Source organism: Meleagris gallopavo, chromosome 1 (assembly GCF_905368555.1).
Source record: "Meleagris gallopavo chromosome 1, MGAL_WU_HG_1.1, whole genome shotgun sequence".
NCBI lineage: Eukaryota > Metazoa > Chordata > Aves > Galliformes > Phasianidae > Meleagris > Meleagris gallopavo.
In genome coordinates, this window is record NC_139404.1 from 129,109,239 (window position 1) to 129,129,036 (window position 19,798).

General features: G+C 36.2%; 1 protein-coding gene across 1 annotated transcript in view; it reads right to left on the bottom strand.

The window, feature by feature from the left end:
• Positions 1–19,798, bottom strand: part of GABRG3 (gamma-aminobutyric acid type A receptor subunit gamma3) — a 304,040-nt gene that overhangs the window by 268,389 nt on the left and 15,853 nt on the right. Inside the window, exon 3 of the mRNA XM_031557588.2 lies at positions 18,389–18,456. Coding sequence (XP_031413448.2) covers positions 18,389–18,456 — 68 coding nt within the window. The remainder of the gene's footprint in view (positions 1–18,388; positions 18,457–19,798) is intronic.

A 19,798-nucleotide genomic window follows, 5' to 3' on the forward strand; every position in this document is an offset into this window, starting at 1 on the left:
CACTGATTAGTGACCTCTTTCCCATGCCATTTTTGCAGTTGCATGTTTAATGAATGAGAGGCTTCTGCTGCTAATATTTCTTTCCAAGATCAGGAATATCTAAAATGATGAGAATTTTCAACCATACACCTTCAGCAATGCTTTACCACCCAAATTCCTTGGGGCTTGTATTTTCATTCTGAATGCTTCCATATCTTCTTGTTATCTTGATCCACTTTGATTTGCAATTGAAATATAGCAGTAGTTTTTAAAAGCATCTAAATTTTGCATTGAAAAAGTTGTGTGAACTTTATAAAATTTTAAGATTAATCCATCAGTGATTATAATGTACTTCACAAACAGGCAAATATCATTACATAGCATACATTGACATTTGCAATCTTAAAATGTTACAACTGTAAGAGCTGACATTTATTCAAGTATCCCTCATATTTTTCACTTCAGTGCAGACTGCGTATTAGGCAAGAAGTACGCATTTAATGTTATTCATATTTATTAGATGGCAATTATACGAAGGGTAAAATCTACTACAATCCTGCTATACACTGTTGTTGTGTTTAACCTGGAAGGCAGCTCAGCAAGACACAGCTGGCCTTTCCCTCCCCTCACTGTGGGACACTTGGGAGAATTAGAAAAAAGGTAGAACTCATGGGCTGAGGTAAAAAAAAAAAAAAAAAACAGGACAGAAAAGGAAGCAATAATGGTAAAAGAATAAAAAAATAAAACAAGTTATGCTTACACAATCACTGGATATGTTCAGCAATTGCTACTGCCAGCCAATGCCCAGCCAGTCCAAAGCAGCGGCAGCCCTCTCAGCCAACTCCCTCCACTACTATAGTTCCACAAGATACCATGTGGTATGAGACATCTTTTTGATCAGCCTGTGTCAACAGGACCATGTCCTGGTTCTGTCCCCTCCCACCTCCTTCTGCAGCCCCAGTCTCCTCACTGACAGGACAGTGCGAGAAGCTGTGGCTCTGTGCAAGCACTGCTAAGCAATAACTGAAGCATCAGTGTATTATCAATATTATTCCCATCCTAAATCCAAAATACAGTGCCATGACAGCTACCAGGAAGAAAATTAACTCTATCACAGACGAAATCAGGACATGCCATTGTATGTTTCATATCCTAAAGAACTGTTAGGCAGGACAGAACAAAGACAGAAAAAAGAAACAAAATCTTGCATAGTTATGAAAGCATAGCCAGCTGAGCCACTCTTCTGCTGGAAGGGGTAAGGTAAGTAAGGACCAGAAAAACTATATAAAAATGAAAGAGAAGACAGAAAGAGGAGTTTTCAATAGAAATTGAGTAAAATTAAGAAATAAATGGAGCAAAGGTGAATTAAATTGCCAAGAGAAAAAAAATCAGAGAAACAGAGAGCAGACTCCTTCCTTTCTAATGCGCTACAATTAACAGATTTCAGTAGCTCTTCCATTCACTTACCACACAATATTCTCATATGTTTCTCTTATGTTAAGTATAATCATATTTCCATTTAGCCACACAGTGTCAACACCTTGCAGTAGTAATCCTCAATAGAAAACACACAACTACCCAGACAGTGGCTTTTTTTCTACCTCTACAAGTGACAGACTGTATAAGTGGAAGTTCAGTAAAGTGATCAATTCTCTCTCCAGCTTTTCTTCACCACTTGTTTTGTGCCAAGATAATCTCTCTGTTCATTTATTGTATCCAGCACAAAGTATTTGGCAGCCTAGATTTCATGCTGTCCTGTAATGTAAGAAATGTAAGAAATATGGAAAAGCAGTTGTACATTCAATACTCTGTATGATGTGATTCCCCCCTAGTCCTGCAAAAGAACAAGCTATTCACTTCATCTGACTGATCTAAACTGAAAAATCTGGTCAACTACCCACAAAACTGGAAAACGAGTTTAGATGAAAGAAGCCCAAAGAAGAATAAATGAACAGCACTAGCTTACATGGCTTGCTGCACAACCATGTTATCAGTTCAGTGACATACAGAATAACTTTTGCTTTTATTACTTTAGATAAAGAAAGTGTATTCAAGCACAGCTTTAAGGTTTGTATAAAACCCATTCATTTGTCTGGTCTACAATTCAGCTCTCTAAGAAAATTTTCAAGATTACTAATTATTGAGGTAACTTTTTTCCCCCTTTGCTAACTTTGCTTCGGCTGCTGCCATTACATACTCACCATTCCCTCTCAGGCACTAAATTATTATTTGCCCATAACAGAGTATTTTTATTCTTTTTGTACAAAGAAATCTCAGCCAGGGATGTTTTCCCTGTGTAGCTAGCACTGCAAAAAAACACAGACATTTTCAACTCAGTGTTCACTAACAAAGACCTAGTAATCAATATACAGCCATAACAAACAACTATGGAATTTTTGCAGCCTGCAAAAGAAGTGTCAGGACAGCTTCTGTGAGCTATAAATTAAAGTAAATACAACTTTAAAGTGTTTGTAAGAACATGGCGTAAAAATATTCTTCTGTCACAAAGCCAGCTGAAAGTATCAGGGTAACCAAGGCAAGCAAACACCTCCTTAACTTGAAGGCATATCTAGCAAAACACCCAAAATGGAAACACTTCCATTTTGCAGTACATCTTTTATTCTCTCCATTACGAAGCATTACCTGTATAACACATAGGACAACAGCAGATATCCCTCCTCGTTTGAATGACTTAAAAAGATTGCACTGCGTCTTGCATACCTGGCAAAAGAATAGTCTAAATGTGCCCACTGGCTCTTTGCTGAAGAAAAGGTCTGACAAAATCTTATGGCCACAGCCCGTAAAGGGAATAACTGGCAACACTAAATTGCTTATTACAACACAAGAGATGGAAGATTGCAGGTGCAAAGTGATTCTGTCATTTCCTCCCAGAATCTGCAGGCAAATCAACAAATCTTTTCAGAAGGGCTCTCTTGGAGTCTGTGTTCTTTATGGAATTATAGCATAAAAGGGATAGAAAGGGCCGTGCTGCCATGCATTTAATGCGTTAATATATGGATCTAAGCCACTCACCTGCGTAGCACAATTGAAACATATCAGAAAAAAAAAAAAAAAATCAATCACATTCAAGATGCAAAAGAACCTGTGAACTTCAGAAAATATTTCAAATTCTACATCAAGAGCAAAGGAGGAGCTATTCCTTTGAGTGATCAGATCACTCTTCCCGCTTTCAGCAGTTAACCTGTTTAGCAAGCTTAGCATGGCATACAAATTATAATAGCCTGATCAAATAGCACTGTTTTTGTCTCACATTAGAAATTTGTTCTTTCACTGCCCTCCCCAGCCAAGGACCAAATCTAAAATTTATTCTCATTTTGAATTTGGGTTCCTCATTAAAGAAATAGGTTGAAACTGATCGGTGTTTTTGCTGTTAACAGATTTTGTCTGTGGGCAGGTATTTATTAAGAAAAATCACTGGCTTGAAAACTTAGGACAGTCGTCATATCTAAAAACTTTTCTTCAACAATAATTTCTTTGCATCGAGCTTTTCTGTGTATTTAGAGCCAAATATGCCTTCAAAGCCATTAGCAGAGACTAGTAAGGAAAGGAAAAAAAAACAAAACACTACAAAACCTGTCATCAATGCACAGGAGGAAATAAACAATTGCTTACATGTAATAGCTCAAAAATGTAATGACTAACACTAGATTGAAACAAGACATGCTAAAAAAAGAAATATTAAGAAAAGAAGAAATAAAGAGGGAACCATGAGTGAAGGAGACTGCAAATTTACACAGATGTCCTCTAAAGAAAACAAAACCCAAGACCCCAAAATATCAACATTGTCATATTTACTTCAGAGGCTTTCTAAAAATACACAAAATTTTTGAGAGGAAAAAAAAATAAAATAGGTTGGGTAAAATTGAGATGCGGGGAAAAACAACACTGATCTGCTGAAAATCGTTATAGAGTAGAATCAGAAAAGCAGCAGACTGTGTTCCAGGTCCTGCTTTTCAGCTACAGGCTGAGTAAGCAACCTATTTTGGATGGAAAACTTGGTTTGTTCCACTCAAAGTGGAACAAGAAATAATGGCTAGTATTAGAATCAATAATTGTTACAATCTTTTTTACGGGATTTCTCATACTGAAAATAGTTGAAGACTGCATCTGTAGGCTGAGTTTGACCATTTAGAAGAGTAACATTAAAGAGTACAAGCTGATGCCATAATGCACTAGTTTTAAGTAAACGTGAGCAGGAAATAAATTTACCCAGAAAAATCCATGAAGTTTTACCTGCAACATTTGTATTCTCCTAACAAGATGTAGAATTTGCCATATGACTTCAAGCAAAATACATTGAATCTAAACTGGTACCCTTTCTATTAAATCAGTGTTCCTTGGCCAACTATAACAGATATTTACAGAGAAAGAAAGCAGAAAGATTTCTGTTACTCTTTGCCTCTCCACAACCACAGTATATCATATGTTACCTGGAAATATATTATGGACTGTTGTCTGTAAGCCTCTCCCTTCAAAACACAGATTGTATTACTTTCCTCATCCAATTTACTGATCACTGTGATTTGTCTATACCATGCCTATTCAGTAGATGTATTTTTCATTATCTATGAGAATATGCAACAAACACCGTAAGAAGGGTACCAAGTACTTATGGAAATGACTCTGGAATAGAAAGCAATAATAATTTCAAACTTGCTAATTACTCAGCTTCAGTAACATTCCAGTCAGGAGATATAAATTCCTGCATTCAAATCCTGTCTCTATCAGGAAGAACAAGAATCCTCCTAGATTTTAGAGACACTTGAAGGCTCTTCTAATGGATTTTCCTATCCATTCTCCCTACTGTATCCCTCTTCCCACCCCCCAGCCCTGCCCCGCTCTTTCTTTTTATCCTCAGTCTTGATTTCTCCATACTCTTTGGTCCACTCCTACTCATTACACTCAGCCAGTCTCTCATTCTAGTTTCTACCTTGTTCAAAGTAGCCACATCTCAGCAGTTCTAGTCACATTTACTTTGTGCATTTAAGCACCTGACTCTATCTCCAATCCCCGTCCACTGCTATCAGGGAATTCCTTCCTCCATGTTACCTTGGTGCAGCAGGATCACTAGCAGCACAGAATGCCATTCTTTCCAAACAGAAGTAATAGCTCAAATGTAAGCTCTCCAGGCCCACTTTCAGAATGAAACATATGCAACACAGGTGGAACCAAGGGATTTAAGATACTAAAATAGTTTTTTCTCTGCGGTGCATGTGCAAACAGACTTGCAGGCAGATTTTCACAGTGACAGCAGAAGGCATCCCCAACATACAGGAAACACATCTTTCTCTCCCTCCTCCTCTCCAAAGCCTTGACATTTATGTCCTTTCTAAGGAGTGTGAGATAGTACAGCTCAGGGAGAGGGTTGCTCATTTTTGAATGTGAAAAAACAAATGTTTCTTCCTGGTTTCCTTTCAGAAATGGCAAAACTACTTTGTCCCAACCACTCTTGACAACTGCAAACTTTGTAATAATTATCTACTATCAAGGGGCATACATTGAATCTTCAAAATATTCACCTCAAAACTAGGTATTTAGGTATTTAGAGAGAAAAATACCAATAGATGTTCAATGAAGTTCTAGCATAATCCTCATCTATTTTACAAATATAATTATAAATTTTCTTGTAATTTTATAAGTCAGGATAGATCAACTGAAACAAATTACTAGCTACTGTAATATTGCCTATAGTTTTCTAAATAAAAATGACTTTATTTTGGTCACATCCTAAAAAATACAAAACAAGAGCAATTGGTGCATTAACCCATGGAAGAGTTTCAGAGTGTGAATGAAAATGGACATCAGTATGCAAAGTTCAATTAGACACAAAAATAATGAAGGAGCACTTTCAAACCAAGTTACTGACTTCAGCTTCCATGCAATATTCAGTTTAAATCAGATCACTTATTTAGAGGCTGACACATTTTTTACATGTGTCACATTTTTATTTAATGAAGGTTCGGATCACTGAATTGTATGTCATTTTATTTAAACAGTTTTACAAAGACTTTTAGTAACTCCATACCTACGGAGTGTTTGAAATTTCAGAGATGCTTATCTATGCTGTCAGAACCTCCATATATATATATATATATATATATATATATATATATACAAAGCAAGGCATATTAGCAGAAAAGGCATTTCCAGGTTTGGATTGGAAACTAAGAAAATAAGAGGCTTTTTGTCTGAAAAGTAAATCAAAGAGGTTATTTATTTATTATTTATTTTCCTACTTGATAAGGTTCACAGAATAGTAGAATATCCTGAGTTGGAAGGGACCTTCAAGAATCAAGTCTGACTCCTGACTCCACATGAGGCAAACCAAGCATCTAAGAGCAGTAAGTCTAAACACATCTTGAACACTGACAGGATTGGGGCTGCGATCACTTCCTTGAGGACCCTGTTCCAGTGCCTCACCACCCTCTCAGATACCCTCTCAAGTTTTTTATACAGTTTATTACAGATGATACAGAGCAATGCTAGCAAATATGACTGCCAGTAATGGTACTTCTACCCAACAGTTGGACCACCATTGCTGATTCTCCAAGCACAGTGGGCTTTATTAACAGACCACACTGACTCCATATTCTAGCTGCTGACTTTTCCAGTGATGTATTTTGAAAGAAGTCACAGGCCCAAACGCTGCTATGTCAGCAAAAGTTCTGAGCATAAATCTGGGCTAAAACTGAAAAATATTCACAATCTGACCAGTCAATGCATCACCTTCTTTGTCCTCGCTAGCTAGAATATTCAAATACTACCAGTTCAGGCAGACATTTTTGAAATCCAGAAGAACTCTTAAGTAATTCTTTAATCACCTTCCCTTTGCAATTTATTAGTCTAGCTGTGCCACAATCCAGTTAGGCAAGTTCTATAGGTCTAGTATTAGGCAAGTATACAGGTCTATATTTATGTTTGTAAGGAGTTCTCCTGGGTTTTATACATTTCTTCTCACTTTCACCTTCTTTATACCACTTTTACAGTATCATCCAGACTGCAAAGAAATACTCAGACATATTTGTACAGATACAATTTCAGATACCAGATAATTAGAGAACACATTGTGGGGAAAATAATGAAGGTAAACTTAGTAACTTTCAGGTGACCGCAACTGGACAATTTCCTCATTATTATTTTTGTTTTGCTTCTTATTAAATAGGCTCTACAAAAGAATTTTATTAAAGACTTATGTTATGCATGAAAAACTAAGTCAGTGCCTAATGGATTAATTGGAATTAAAAGTAACTAGACAAATAAAAACTCTAGAAGCTTCAGCCTGTGAACTAGCATTTATGGACCCATTTCTATTTGTGTTGATGCAGTCTGCCATTTACATCAGGTGAGAATCTGCGTCCCTGTGGAATTAAGCATACAGCTTCAGGCACCAGGCAGATCCTTCTCTGCAGTGTATGTCATGTTTATTCAGCCCATCCAACAAAGTAGAAATTCCCTGTAGAAATGTATTGGTGTTTGTCTTTGCCTTTTCCAATAGTGCAAATTAAATGAAAAGACAGAAGTCAGTGAGGACCCAACATATTCTACTACCAAAATAAACTTGGGTTTACTTTGGACCTCATTATTATGAGCCTTTCCACGTGGAATATTTTAGAACTTGGATTAAATTTATGTTTGGCATAATTCCATTCACTTCCTGAGAGACTAATTTAGCTCTTTTATTGTTAATGCCATTTCAAACGTTATCTATAGGTATCAGCATAAGTCAGGAACAGAGACAAAATCATTAACTGTGTTTACCTAGATCTTTACATATACCTTAATTGAATCACAAGCAAAAATGATTGCATGAACTGAATTTATCCAAAATTGTTTCTCTGATTTCAAACCAACATCAAGATGAGAAGCCTACATTATTTTGACCAAACAATATAGCTTGATAGCTCATCTCAATGTCTAATGAAGTAACGTTTGCATAATGCATGAAGCCCAATTTAGGAAAATTGGAACTGCTTTGCCTTAAAGATCGCCAGATGTTTAGTGAGCATGTGATCAAGTGACAATTTCACCCAGAGAAATGAAGATCACGACTGAAGCAGAAAAGTAATACAGGAGGAAATTTTTTATTTCCATTTACAGTGGGAAAGACCAAACAATGTCTGGGTGATCTCAATTTGTCAACCACCAAAAGCAGGAAAATTAAGTAACTGACATTATTAAATAAAAAGTTGCCTTATTACTGTACAATAACCTCTGTAAATCAAAATGATAAGGTCATACCTTTCTACAGTTCACACTCTTGGTTGCCTCGCGATTCAACCTCAGACTACAGGCCTTTCAGGTAACAAAAGTCATACCTGAGCCTCCGCTCATTCTTCACCTTCATGAAATATGTCTCAATTACCTGAAGCACCTTACCAAATATGAACTATCCCAAGTCTACTAGCTGCTATTTTCAAGAATAATTTTGAGAGGTGAGGTCTGAAAACAGAGTTAATTTATTCTTATTGGGTAACCAACACTGCTAAAGAAAAAAAGAAAAGAGCACAAAATCCTGGGAACTCATGCCCTTTTCCTAGTCTGAGAGGGACACTGAAAACTTCAAGCCTGTTGAAAAGAACTTACATCTAATATATTATTTATGCCAATTTGTATTTACAACTGAAGCAGAAAAAGGTGCAACAGACAAGAGTAGTGACAGGTAGTCACCACTTGCAGAGATTAGCAGGAACATAAGCAGCACTGAGATATAACACCGATGCCAACATTGAGCCTATGCTTTTCCATATTCAACAGAATTAATGAAATCTCACTTCCAAAAGCTTCTTCTTCTGAAGATATTTAGAAATCTCTCTCAAGGATAAGGATCAGGAAGTCTGAAATTACATGACTGTCTTATAAAATGTTCTCAAAATAGTTTCCAACCATTTTTTTTCTTTCCTCATGTTACAGTTCACTAAGATGCATCACATTTGTTCTGATTCTCCCAAACAGTCTTCACAAGAAGTTTTGGCTTCATAGAAGGATATTAATTCAGAAGTGGACTAGATGGCAGCTTGCTATTCACTGTACTTATGTCAAACATGATAAAGCACCTGCATGACCAAGAGTTTTTCCATTTTACTAAATATATTTTCTCTGTAACAGCTGACCTAATTTCCTTCCTTTAAAATATGTTTTATTAAACGTCAAATCACAGCAGGTTCAACAACCCTATTAGTACAATATCATTTTTATTACTAGCATTTCTATGGAAGAATTCTTACATGAAATATGAAGTATTCTCCAGATTTCATCCAAATTTCTATTTCTACCTATATTGAGTATGCATTATCTATGTAAGGAAAATATCAGTGGAACTCAGCCTGATATAAATATTTAAGAACCACCAAAATTTTTGGTATTTGGCCACTGCAGGGAAGAGCTGGATACCTTCTTACCTTTGTGAAAACACAGTCCTTCACAAATCACATGTATGGGAATTACAATGGATTATTGTAGCTATGTATTTAACACCTCCCAGGTAAAGGTACATAACTAAGTTCCTAAAGCATTTTTGAAAACCCTATTATCCTTGCAAATCATGCCAAATGCAACTCAGAAGCAGCAACAATCTGTTCCCAAGTCTTCCAAAGAACGCAGTTTCCTAGGTAAGTTCAAAAAACACAGCCTTGCAGTAGGCACAAGAAACAGTCAGAAAGGGAGGCAGTAGTTTCTTTGGATTAAAAATCTCACAACTCCTTGAGGAAAAAACTATGAAAACGTATAAAGATCCTTGTAACTGTCACCAGTTTTGGTTGCATTAAAGTCTCTTCCCCAGGTCAAGAAAGTAATGAATGAAGATGACAGTGATTTATAAGGAGAAAAATGTCTGATGTTAGCAAAAGTGTGGAAATCTTGGGATACAAACATCTTCAGAACCCTGTAGACTTTTCTAATTGCAGAAACCTATTTTATTAAATTTTTGTGTTCTGTCTAGTCAGTCACTCAGCAGAAATACCTCGTTTGTAGTAGAAAAGGCATGTCTTTGAGTACTCGAGTGTCAATGGACTTGGAAGGAAATGATATATAATTCTCTAAGCCTTATTTCTCAGCAATGAGGCAAAAAAGGAAATTATATGTAGTTAGATAACAAGCTCTCATGCAGGAGGAAAAAAAAAAATGTAGGCTCTTCTGAGTTTTATTCACTGTAACAAGAAACGTGGAAAGAATCCTAGAATAGCTTAAATTGGCAAGACCTTCTGGGTCCATCTGGTCCAACCCCTGCTCCAGTAGGGCCACACAGAGCAGGGTGCCCAGGCCCACGTCCAGACAGCTGCTAGAGATCTCCACAGAGGAGACTCCACAGCTTCTGGGCAGCTTGTGCCACTGCTCCATCACTCACAAAGCACAGAAGCGGCTTCCTGGTATTCAGATGGAACCTCCTGTCTTCTATTTTATGCTCACTGCCTCCTGTCCTGCAGTGCGTCCAAAGAAGCTGTGAAGAATCTGGAGCACAATGGGAAGCAGCTGCGGGAATGGGGATTTTTCAGTCTGGAGGAAGCTCAGGGGAGCATGATTTGATGGTTGGACTAGATGTTCTTATTGAACTTTCCAACCTTAGTGATTCTATGATTAGCACCTGCCACTCTACTCCCCTATGAGGAAACGGCAGGCCACCATAAGGCCTCCCCTCAACCTCCTCTTCTCCAGCATGACTAATGGGAATATAAACTGTGCCACGTGGCACTTTAAATCTCTAAATCTCCAAGCTAGTTTTCTCCATCACAAGAAGGCAAATGCAGTGTGTATAATCAATGGATATACACATGGTGTACAGTCAATGGATATACAGATGGTATGCATATATCCAGGAGCTTGGCTAATATAATTCATATTGGAGTAATGAGAGAAAGTCACTTACCTTATCTGGGCTCACGAGATGAACTCCAGTGGAGTGGATCTCCAGAGAGATCCTTCCCCACTGGCAGTCAGCTCTTAAATGGGTCTAGGAGAGGCGGAGCCAGGCTCCACTCCTTTCTGCAGCACAGGTGATTTGCCTGTGGCTGACTCACTGCCATTCAGACTGTGATTCAGCAGCCCCGTACACAGTGTATTACCAATTATCTGTTTACACTGGTTTTCTGTGCGCTGGACAATGATGAGAAACTTCCTAGGTTTTGAGACTTTACTCTCTGCAGGATCTTCCAAGCAGTGATATTTTATTATTGAGGGAGCAGTGTGTCTGTGCCTAAACTTAAGCACAGTGCTTTCATGAAACTGGGACAGCTAACAGGTGAGGGGAACTTGTGGCATTGTCTCAGGACATAGAATCATAAAATGCCTTAGGTTGGAGGGAACCTTAAAGATCATCTGGTGTCCTGATATCACAGGTTATATCGCCCCAGGTGCAGGACTTTGCACTTCTTGTTGAACTGGTATTTTACTGAAAACTGCTGTTAGGTCTGCTCTATTATTTACAGAACTAAATAGCAGCAGCCATTTGTTTCTTGGGTAAACCAATCATTGAAAGAACTAAGAAAGATTCTCAAAACTATGGTTCAAACTATGTCAATAGCAGGCAAAAGTTCAATAAACAGGATGACAGAACAGTACTCTTTCATAGGTGTCTTCCGGGAAGGATCAAGTTCTTAAACAAAATTATATGCTCAACCACTTAAAAACTAAACGCATCTAAGCAAAGAGATTCTCAAAGTAGCCTCAAATAATCCAATATCCTTTGCAACAATTTTGCCATTGTGTTTCTAAATCAGCTATTTCCCACAAGCTGGAAGTAAAGGAAGGGAAACTATGTAATACGGGAATAGGCAAGGATGGCAACTTCTACTTTTTAAAGGAACTGTCACCATGTGTACACATATATAAAGCCTAGGACAAACAGGCCCAAGAATCAGACTACAAAAGTGAGAAATCAAGTGTAAGAACCGGCAGGAGTCTGGAAAGTAGGTTCTTTAAATCCATTTTATTAAGTCTAATTCATACACTCAGATGAGGCTCTTTTTAAATAATTGCAGCATTGATCAGCTATGAAAAACATATTCAGTACAGCTGTTCTTCAGTTCCTTTAGTAAAATGCATTATGAGCAGATGAGACACTTCAGTCTCTTGTATTACAAGAAGTTGACCAATTTGTTATACACCCTTTAAGATAACACTAAGGCCGAGCTATCTGTATTTTGTGTTTCTGCTTCAAGTCTGGTAAGACAGACCAGCAAAGAGAAGACCAGGTCATTACCAAAGACTCAGGATATCATTCCTCCAGTATGCAAACTGGATTTCCTGCTAACGTAGTAAAAGTATAACAAGAAGTATTTCACTGCTACACATCACTGCACACAGGCTTCATTACAAGAATATGAAAACATTGTACTAGTCCTTCCCATTGTACTTCAAACAAGGGCAGCCTGAGACCTTTATCCAAGTGTTTATCTGCTAGCATGTATTTTAAATACACAAATTAGGGCATTAGAGAAGACCAAAAGTAGAAGCTAACAAGGTGATAGATAAAAATAATACAGAACACACACACACAAACACGTGCTTCCTCCTTTCCATTCTAAGTATTATTTTTGAGACTGGATTAGCCTCACGCAAACTCCATGATGGAAGATAAGGCATAAGCAGATTTGTTTCAGTTTACTGTACCTATCTCCCAGATCCTTTTCCATATCCATGTATTGACTGAGCTTAAATCAACAAAAATCAGTCTGCGATTTTGATTTATCAGCAAAAATTCATGCAGCTTTATAATCTTCCGTAATTCATATCCTTTTATCTTAAGTGCCCCAAGCTTTATGATAGTATATGAATATGCTCAAGAAATAAGAATAGTAACCTGATTATAATCTAGCAAAATGCTTAAGTTTACCATTAGCACTGTAGTTCTCCTAAGTGAACAAAACCATTAAAACTAAACTTTAAACTAGAACTTCAGTTCTACTTCAAAAACCAGACTTGTTAAATCTGCAGGGAAAGATACAAACATCTTGAGGCATTCCATTATTCTAGAGATTACATGAACTTACTAGCTAGGAAACTTACCTTTCAAAAGTAACAAATTTTCTCCATACACAAGTGCTGTACAAACAGATTAGCCAAGACAGAGGGATACAGTTAGAAAATGACACCCTAGGTTAATAACGAACACCAGGATATCATGCCTGCACTCAAATACCCTTTAGCATAATCTTTGAGAGGCAAAAAGAATAACATTATGTAGAAGGAGTTGCACAAGGTGGTGAAGAACTGATTAAATTAGCTTTGCCTTAGTACGGAAAGATTCACCAAGTTAAGTTTCTATAGTTGTAGATGCTCCAATAATTAGTTTTAATTCTCTCATAAATAGAATCTAAAAATATGCAAGAAATTCAGACTTCATTATAAGCTCTGGAAATTACTTTAGACTAGTCTCCATTTCAAGAACGTTCTTTTAAGTATCTGTCATGGCTAGTGGAGAAATAAAATGAGCATGTGATAACTCTGATGTTCAAAGAATTCTATCAACACATTAGGGGGTAAAAGAGAGTAAGGACTGTCTTTATTTTACAGCACTGAACAAAAGGAAGCATCCATAAAGATATCTGACATAGGTAAGAGGGCAGACACAAAAGAATGAAATGATGAAACACAGGAAAGAAAAACTCTAAGAATTACATGTTCAGATTACCTGAGACCAAAGAGATGGGCATATATCCAGCAGATAAGCAATTAACAGTTTTACCAACAGCTAAGTACAGTTGCTAAGTTTGTTTCTCATGCTGTTTCTTCAACATACTTTCTCTACAGCAGCATTAAAATGAGGTTCCAGTTGCTAAAAATCAAGTTTCTTCCCTCACCACCAGCTTGCACTTCAGCTTCAGGTTCCTGTAGCTACTCAGTTAAAAACATAAAACAAAATACAGGTATGTACACACACATTTTCATCCTATTGAGATTGAATAGTCTGTAATCTGAGCATGTTTACATTTCTGTTCAACAAAACTGCTCATGAGGGACTACTTTTCCCCATCACTTGCATTTGATTCCCACTTTGTATACTGACATGATCTCTCTCCTTTTTCTTTTACATACAGTTTCAACTTCTGTAGGGGGGGAAGGAAAAAAAAAAAAGTTGCAGGGAGCAATGCTAATATCTAAGTTTTATGAAACAACTTCCAAAACACTTCCTGTTGTTGACAAAAATTGGATTGTTGACAAGAACTGGAGCGTGAATTTTAATCTAAAAGCATATGCTTCCTGGACATAATTTTGAATTGTGCCAAATAATACTGTGTTAAATAAAATGATATTAAGTATAAAAATAGAGTGACCATGAATTCATACACATATTTCAAAATATAAAGCATAGAGAAAAAAGAAAACCAAGATTTCAGATGAATTTTCAAATTTAAAAACATGACTTAGAAAATTCATACCAGTGGAAGGAAGTATGTTAATTATATCTACAGATGTATTTGTAAGTACCAAAAAGTGTAAATGATTGCAATAGATATGAATATTGCATCCTACAAATTGTGTCTCTAGCAACATTATAACACAAAATGACAACTAGCAGATTTCTGTAACTCACTTTAAAGAGATGAAAACCAGAATAAAGGGATAAAATATGAACATGGGAAGGACTGAATTGGCTTTAAACATTCATGTGTCATTCACAGCAATCAACCAATTCATGCTTCTTTTAAATCAGTCCAAGCTTTTTTTTTTTTAATACATATATGAATATATATATTATATAAATATATATAAATATATATATATATATATATATATATATATATATATATATATATATATATATATAAGGACAGATATTGGGATATTTAAACAGTGGATGGCTTTTATCTGTTAGAAGCCCACCTTGAAAATTATAATGGACATTTAAACATTTCAGAGAAATCTTTCATGCTACAGGCAAAGTAAGAGTGTCCACTATCCGTTCAGAAAAACAGTTTCTTTTGTCATCTTAAAGATGTTATAAACTATGAGTTTCTAGTAGAAGAGCACTTGTATTAACTTGCTACAATCAGTTGTTTTTTTGTGTGTGTGGTTTTTTTTTTTTGTTTTTTTTTCCCCTGAAGAATTTGAGATTCTAAAAAGCTATTTTTTAAAGCAACTGGAGAATTGCTCACTGTTGAGGCCTTTGTGAAAAGCAGCATACACCCTCAGCAAATACTCTTTTGAGTCCCCAGAAAGCAGAATCAGCTGTATATTCCTGTGGACCATGTCATCATTGGCACAGAGAACATTACCTTGATTGCAAGCCTTTTTAAAGTGATCCCTAACATTTATTCCCCTTATGGCACTTCTGATCTCACTCTAAGATTTCTTTTATGTCAGGGACATTAGTATTCAGATACAATTTATCTGTGACTTTGCTGTAATTAAGTGTCTGGGATCAACTATCCTTTTCCTGACAATTAAAGAAATAGTAATATATTAATATCCATACCCAAGTCTAATTGTTATTGCAGCAAAATAATTGGCAACTTTAAAGGTCTGCTCTACAAAACTGACTTGAACATTAAATCGAACACACACTGAATGGATAGCCTTAAGGAAAATGATTTTAGTTTCTAGGTTTCACCCACAGGATTAGAAGTACTGATGAAAATTGACAAGAAAATACACCTGCAGAGTTAGACCTCTGGAGAAGCTCCCCATGATTTTCCCTCAAAAGTACTGCAGATTAAGAAAAAAGTGACAGAGCCAAGGGCTAAGTTTGGAAGTACATACACAGCAGGGAAGTCCTCCTTGTACATGTTGATGATCTCACTCTTGAAATAGAAGAGATGGAAATCAATGTAATCATCTTTTTTTTTTTTTTGTTCAATCAACTACCAACGTGCTGAGTTACTCTGACAGAATAGCTCAACTTTTAATAACAATTTAGGGGAGAAAAGCAAAAAGTTCCTGTCCTGCTGAGAAATATAGAGGGAGGTCTATACATAGTTTCTTTTTTTTTTTTTTTTTTTTTTTTTTTTTAAATCCATCCCCAGAATGCTGTTCTAAATTCTGTATAGAATTCTTCTCCCTTTGAGAGTTCAGTTACATGGCAAGAATCAGACTGAAGATGGTCACTTCCTTCCTCTTCTGCTGATGCAGGTAATTATCAGCTACTGTTTCTGTTCAGCTGTTTGCGTATCCATGATCCACTGTTTCACAGGCTATATGAAACACTGCTTTAGATATAAATAAATGAAAACTTTTATTTTTAGTTCCAAATACCATGTGGGATTTGTTTTTTTTTGTCTTTTTTTTTTTTTCTCTCCCAGTATAGCCTTATGGGGCATACTGTAGCCAAGCAGTTGAAATTGTAGGATGAGTAAGGATGAGAGTAGCTCCTCAGAGCAGTTCTGTCACTGAAGAGACAAGTCATCATTCAGCACCATAACTTATTAGTGAACATAATTGTGAACATAATTTCCCATATTCGTGATAAGTTTGAGACTGAGAGCTCATTTCTCTCATGCAAGTTTCAATAAACTTTGAAGAAAAAGAGTGCAAATTGAGCTTTAGGACAAAAGTTTGCTATATTTATGCGCCTAACATTAAGCTCCTTCATCAATAATCAGATTTGCCAATTGAAGTGAAGTTCAAAAGTTCTTAGCTAGTTCACATTCATTTCCACTGACATCTACTCTCTAAAAAACTAGGACCACTTGTACAATTCTATACATTCCCATGCAATTTAAATACAAGCTTTAAGCAGACTTGAATTCTTAAAACTATAAAATGTTTTTTTATTTTCATTCATCATTATTCTATTTACTGTCTTTCCCCTACAGCTATACTAACATTTTGCAGCTTTAACCAAGAAATATTCCAACATTATAGTGTTATTGACTATCCCATTAAGAACATGACTATCAAAGAGATACAATCTGCACTCCTTTAATTGACATTTCATTGCATTTTTTTCATCTTGGTGCCAATGGATAAAATCTACTCATGTTTTGACTGTGCCATCATAATCTTCCAAGAACTGGTTGTTTCTATTACTTTTTCCATCTTCCTACCTGAAGCAATTCCTATCAAATGCCATTTTAATTAATATTTCACATTCACTTCTAGCACCATGAAATACTAGGTAAAAGGTAATTCAAATAAGCAAAAGAGGAACTGTAAGCATCTTTGTCATTGTCCCTACTGCTTTTGAACTGAGTATCCACACAAATGGAAGCCATAAACACAATAGTTATTCACATAAGTCTTTCTTTTGAGGACTCACTTTGGTACACAGCTGGGGAAAGGCAAGATAGTCACCTATTTATCAATTCAAGGATGAAGCAGGTACTCCCACTGCTTGGCATTTAATGCTTCACATAAAGAAATATGGATAATATATTTCTTACTCTTTGCATACGTGCCCAGGTTGTTTCCTGCACATTATTTGTTCTGTCTTTACTTGCCAGATTTCCCATTTCCAAAGGCAAGAGGAGTCCTTCCCCAGACAGTGTTTGATACACTGCAAAAACTTGCATTCTCCTATATACGTTGACAATAACAATCAGCCTGACTGGTCAAACTTCAAATTCAGAAGCATTTTTTCCAAAAATACAAGACGTACATGCAGCACAAGTATTGGATTCGTCTATCACCACCAGCCTTTGACTATCAACACAGACATCACTAAGCCACTGTTTTGATGAGTTGGTGTAAGAGATTTACTAATAAATAAAGGCATAAACAAGCACATTTTCAGATTCTCCATTTCCAAATTCTATCAAAATAAAAACCAAACTAGTTTACAAAGAATACTGCACTGAATTCCGAGTAGAAACTGTATTGAGTACTCACAGTAACTCATACTCCTACAGCTATATAAACATTCAGCTTTCTTTCTAATTCTTAATGTCTTGGAGTTAATAAGACCACAATAATTGATCAACCATCATCACAGTATTATGGAAACTTTTCAGTTTTTCCAGTCTCCACACATACAGTACAGCTATGGATAATTCCTTCAAAATTATAGTGTAAGGCTAAATATTGTTGATAATTTCATGAACAGAAAGTGACAACTGAAGAAATGATGAATTTAAAATCAATATACTGATAACACATGGTGACTCTTCTAATGCTGTACTGTGATGCTCAGTATATTTGACTGACACTTGAAAAAGCAACTCAAGAATTTTCTTGACAGTAGCTTTCTTTTATACTTATTTTCCCCTGTGACTACTACTTCACCAATTAAGGTCTACCAGCATTTTATGTTCGACAACACAGAGCACAATATTACTTGAGGATTTGTCCCTTGAAGAAATACAAAAGAGTCATCTGAAAAAAACAGTGCTATAGCTGAAAACAGAACTAAATCAGCAATCAATGTAACTTATCCCAGTAGTATTTGTTATCTTTTTCAAAAGCTAGTATTGATGCCAAGACAAACAGTCCAGATAAAAACCTTTGTTAGCAAGGCACTTACCATATTTATTGATGATACAGGACCAATGCTGTTGACATAAATGTCGACATCAATAACCGTTGGTTTTACTGTGGAGGGAAAAAAAAAAGAATCATTTAATATTATTTTTATTTATCAGAAAATGTAAATAATCACTTTAAACATTTTCTCCCCCAATTATCATAAGGTTTATTCTTCAGCTAAAATCAGGAACTACTGAGAAGCAAGGTTATGTATTTTTAATGAAGACAACATTCTTTCCCTCCTCCCCAATAAAAACTGCCGCAAGTTACAGCTTGCAGCACATTATCATCATGATCACAATTTACCTCAGCGGCAATTTGTTAAAGAAAATTTTAATTGCCAAAGACAGAGGCTCAACTTCAAAATTCGAGATGCTGCACTATTTCTAGTTTCACATCAGTCACACATCTTCTTCCATTTCCTCAATATTCATGTACTTTGGCATGCTTGTTCCACAACAGAAAATCTTTCTAGATTTTCCCATCTCATTAGCTCTGAATAAAATCCATTTCACTAAACCTTAGCAACTTTCCTCCTTTCAGTTTAGACTCTTTCCCTCCAGCTCACATTGCCTTTGCACTCATTCATCTAATGTTCTTTGAATTTCATTTGGTTAAATCAGCTCATGTTTTTCACAAGGCATTTCATGTTTTCAGACTTCCAGAGTTTAATTCAAAGACATCGAGTAGGTCAGGACAAGCTCTCTTTATCTTAGGCCTTGAGAATTTAGATTCCTTTCCAAATCTTTAGTGTTGAAATACCTACAGAACAGTTGCTTTGTCTAAAGCTTATGAAGCCATTGCATACAAAGCTGAAGACATATGTGGAGATTCCCATCTAAAGATGAGTAATTTTTGCCTCTACCCTCAAATTTCAGACTAGCAATGAGATGCTGAGGAGTTTTAAGTATCCAGAAAGCTCCATGATTCTGAAAAAAAAGTAAATATGGGCAAGCTGGCTTGTCATTTAAGAGTTGGGGACCCAGCTAATAACTAAATAGGAGTCTAGCAGCTTCTGGTAATAAGACTTGCCTCAAAACGCAGTAATAAATGTCACAACTAGCTCTTTTACCAAGATAACATACACTGAATAAAAGGCTCTGATCTTGTTTGGACTTAGGAATGCATCCAGATGGAAGTTCAACACCAAGAAGTTCTGGTAAACACTAATGAGACTAGATGCAGTGATGCATACTGGCATGCAATTGGATCTTGGTAGGATCAGGGACAAAGCTCAAGACCAAAACACAATGCTTAGAACCCATCTTTGTTCAATCACTAGAGTTAAATATATAAATAGATTGTGAAATGATAATTTCTCCCGAATGTGCTGGGCCAAATTGTTCTTGTGGTGAGGGAAAAAAAAAAAAAAAAAAAAAAAAAAAAAGTTTCCATTGATGCTAAAGAG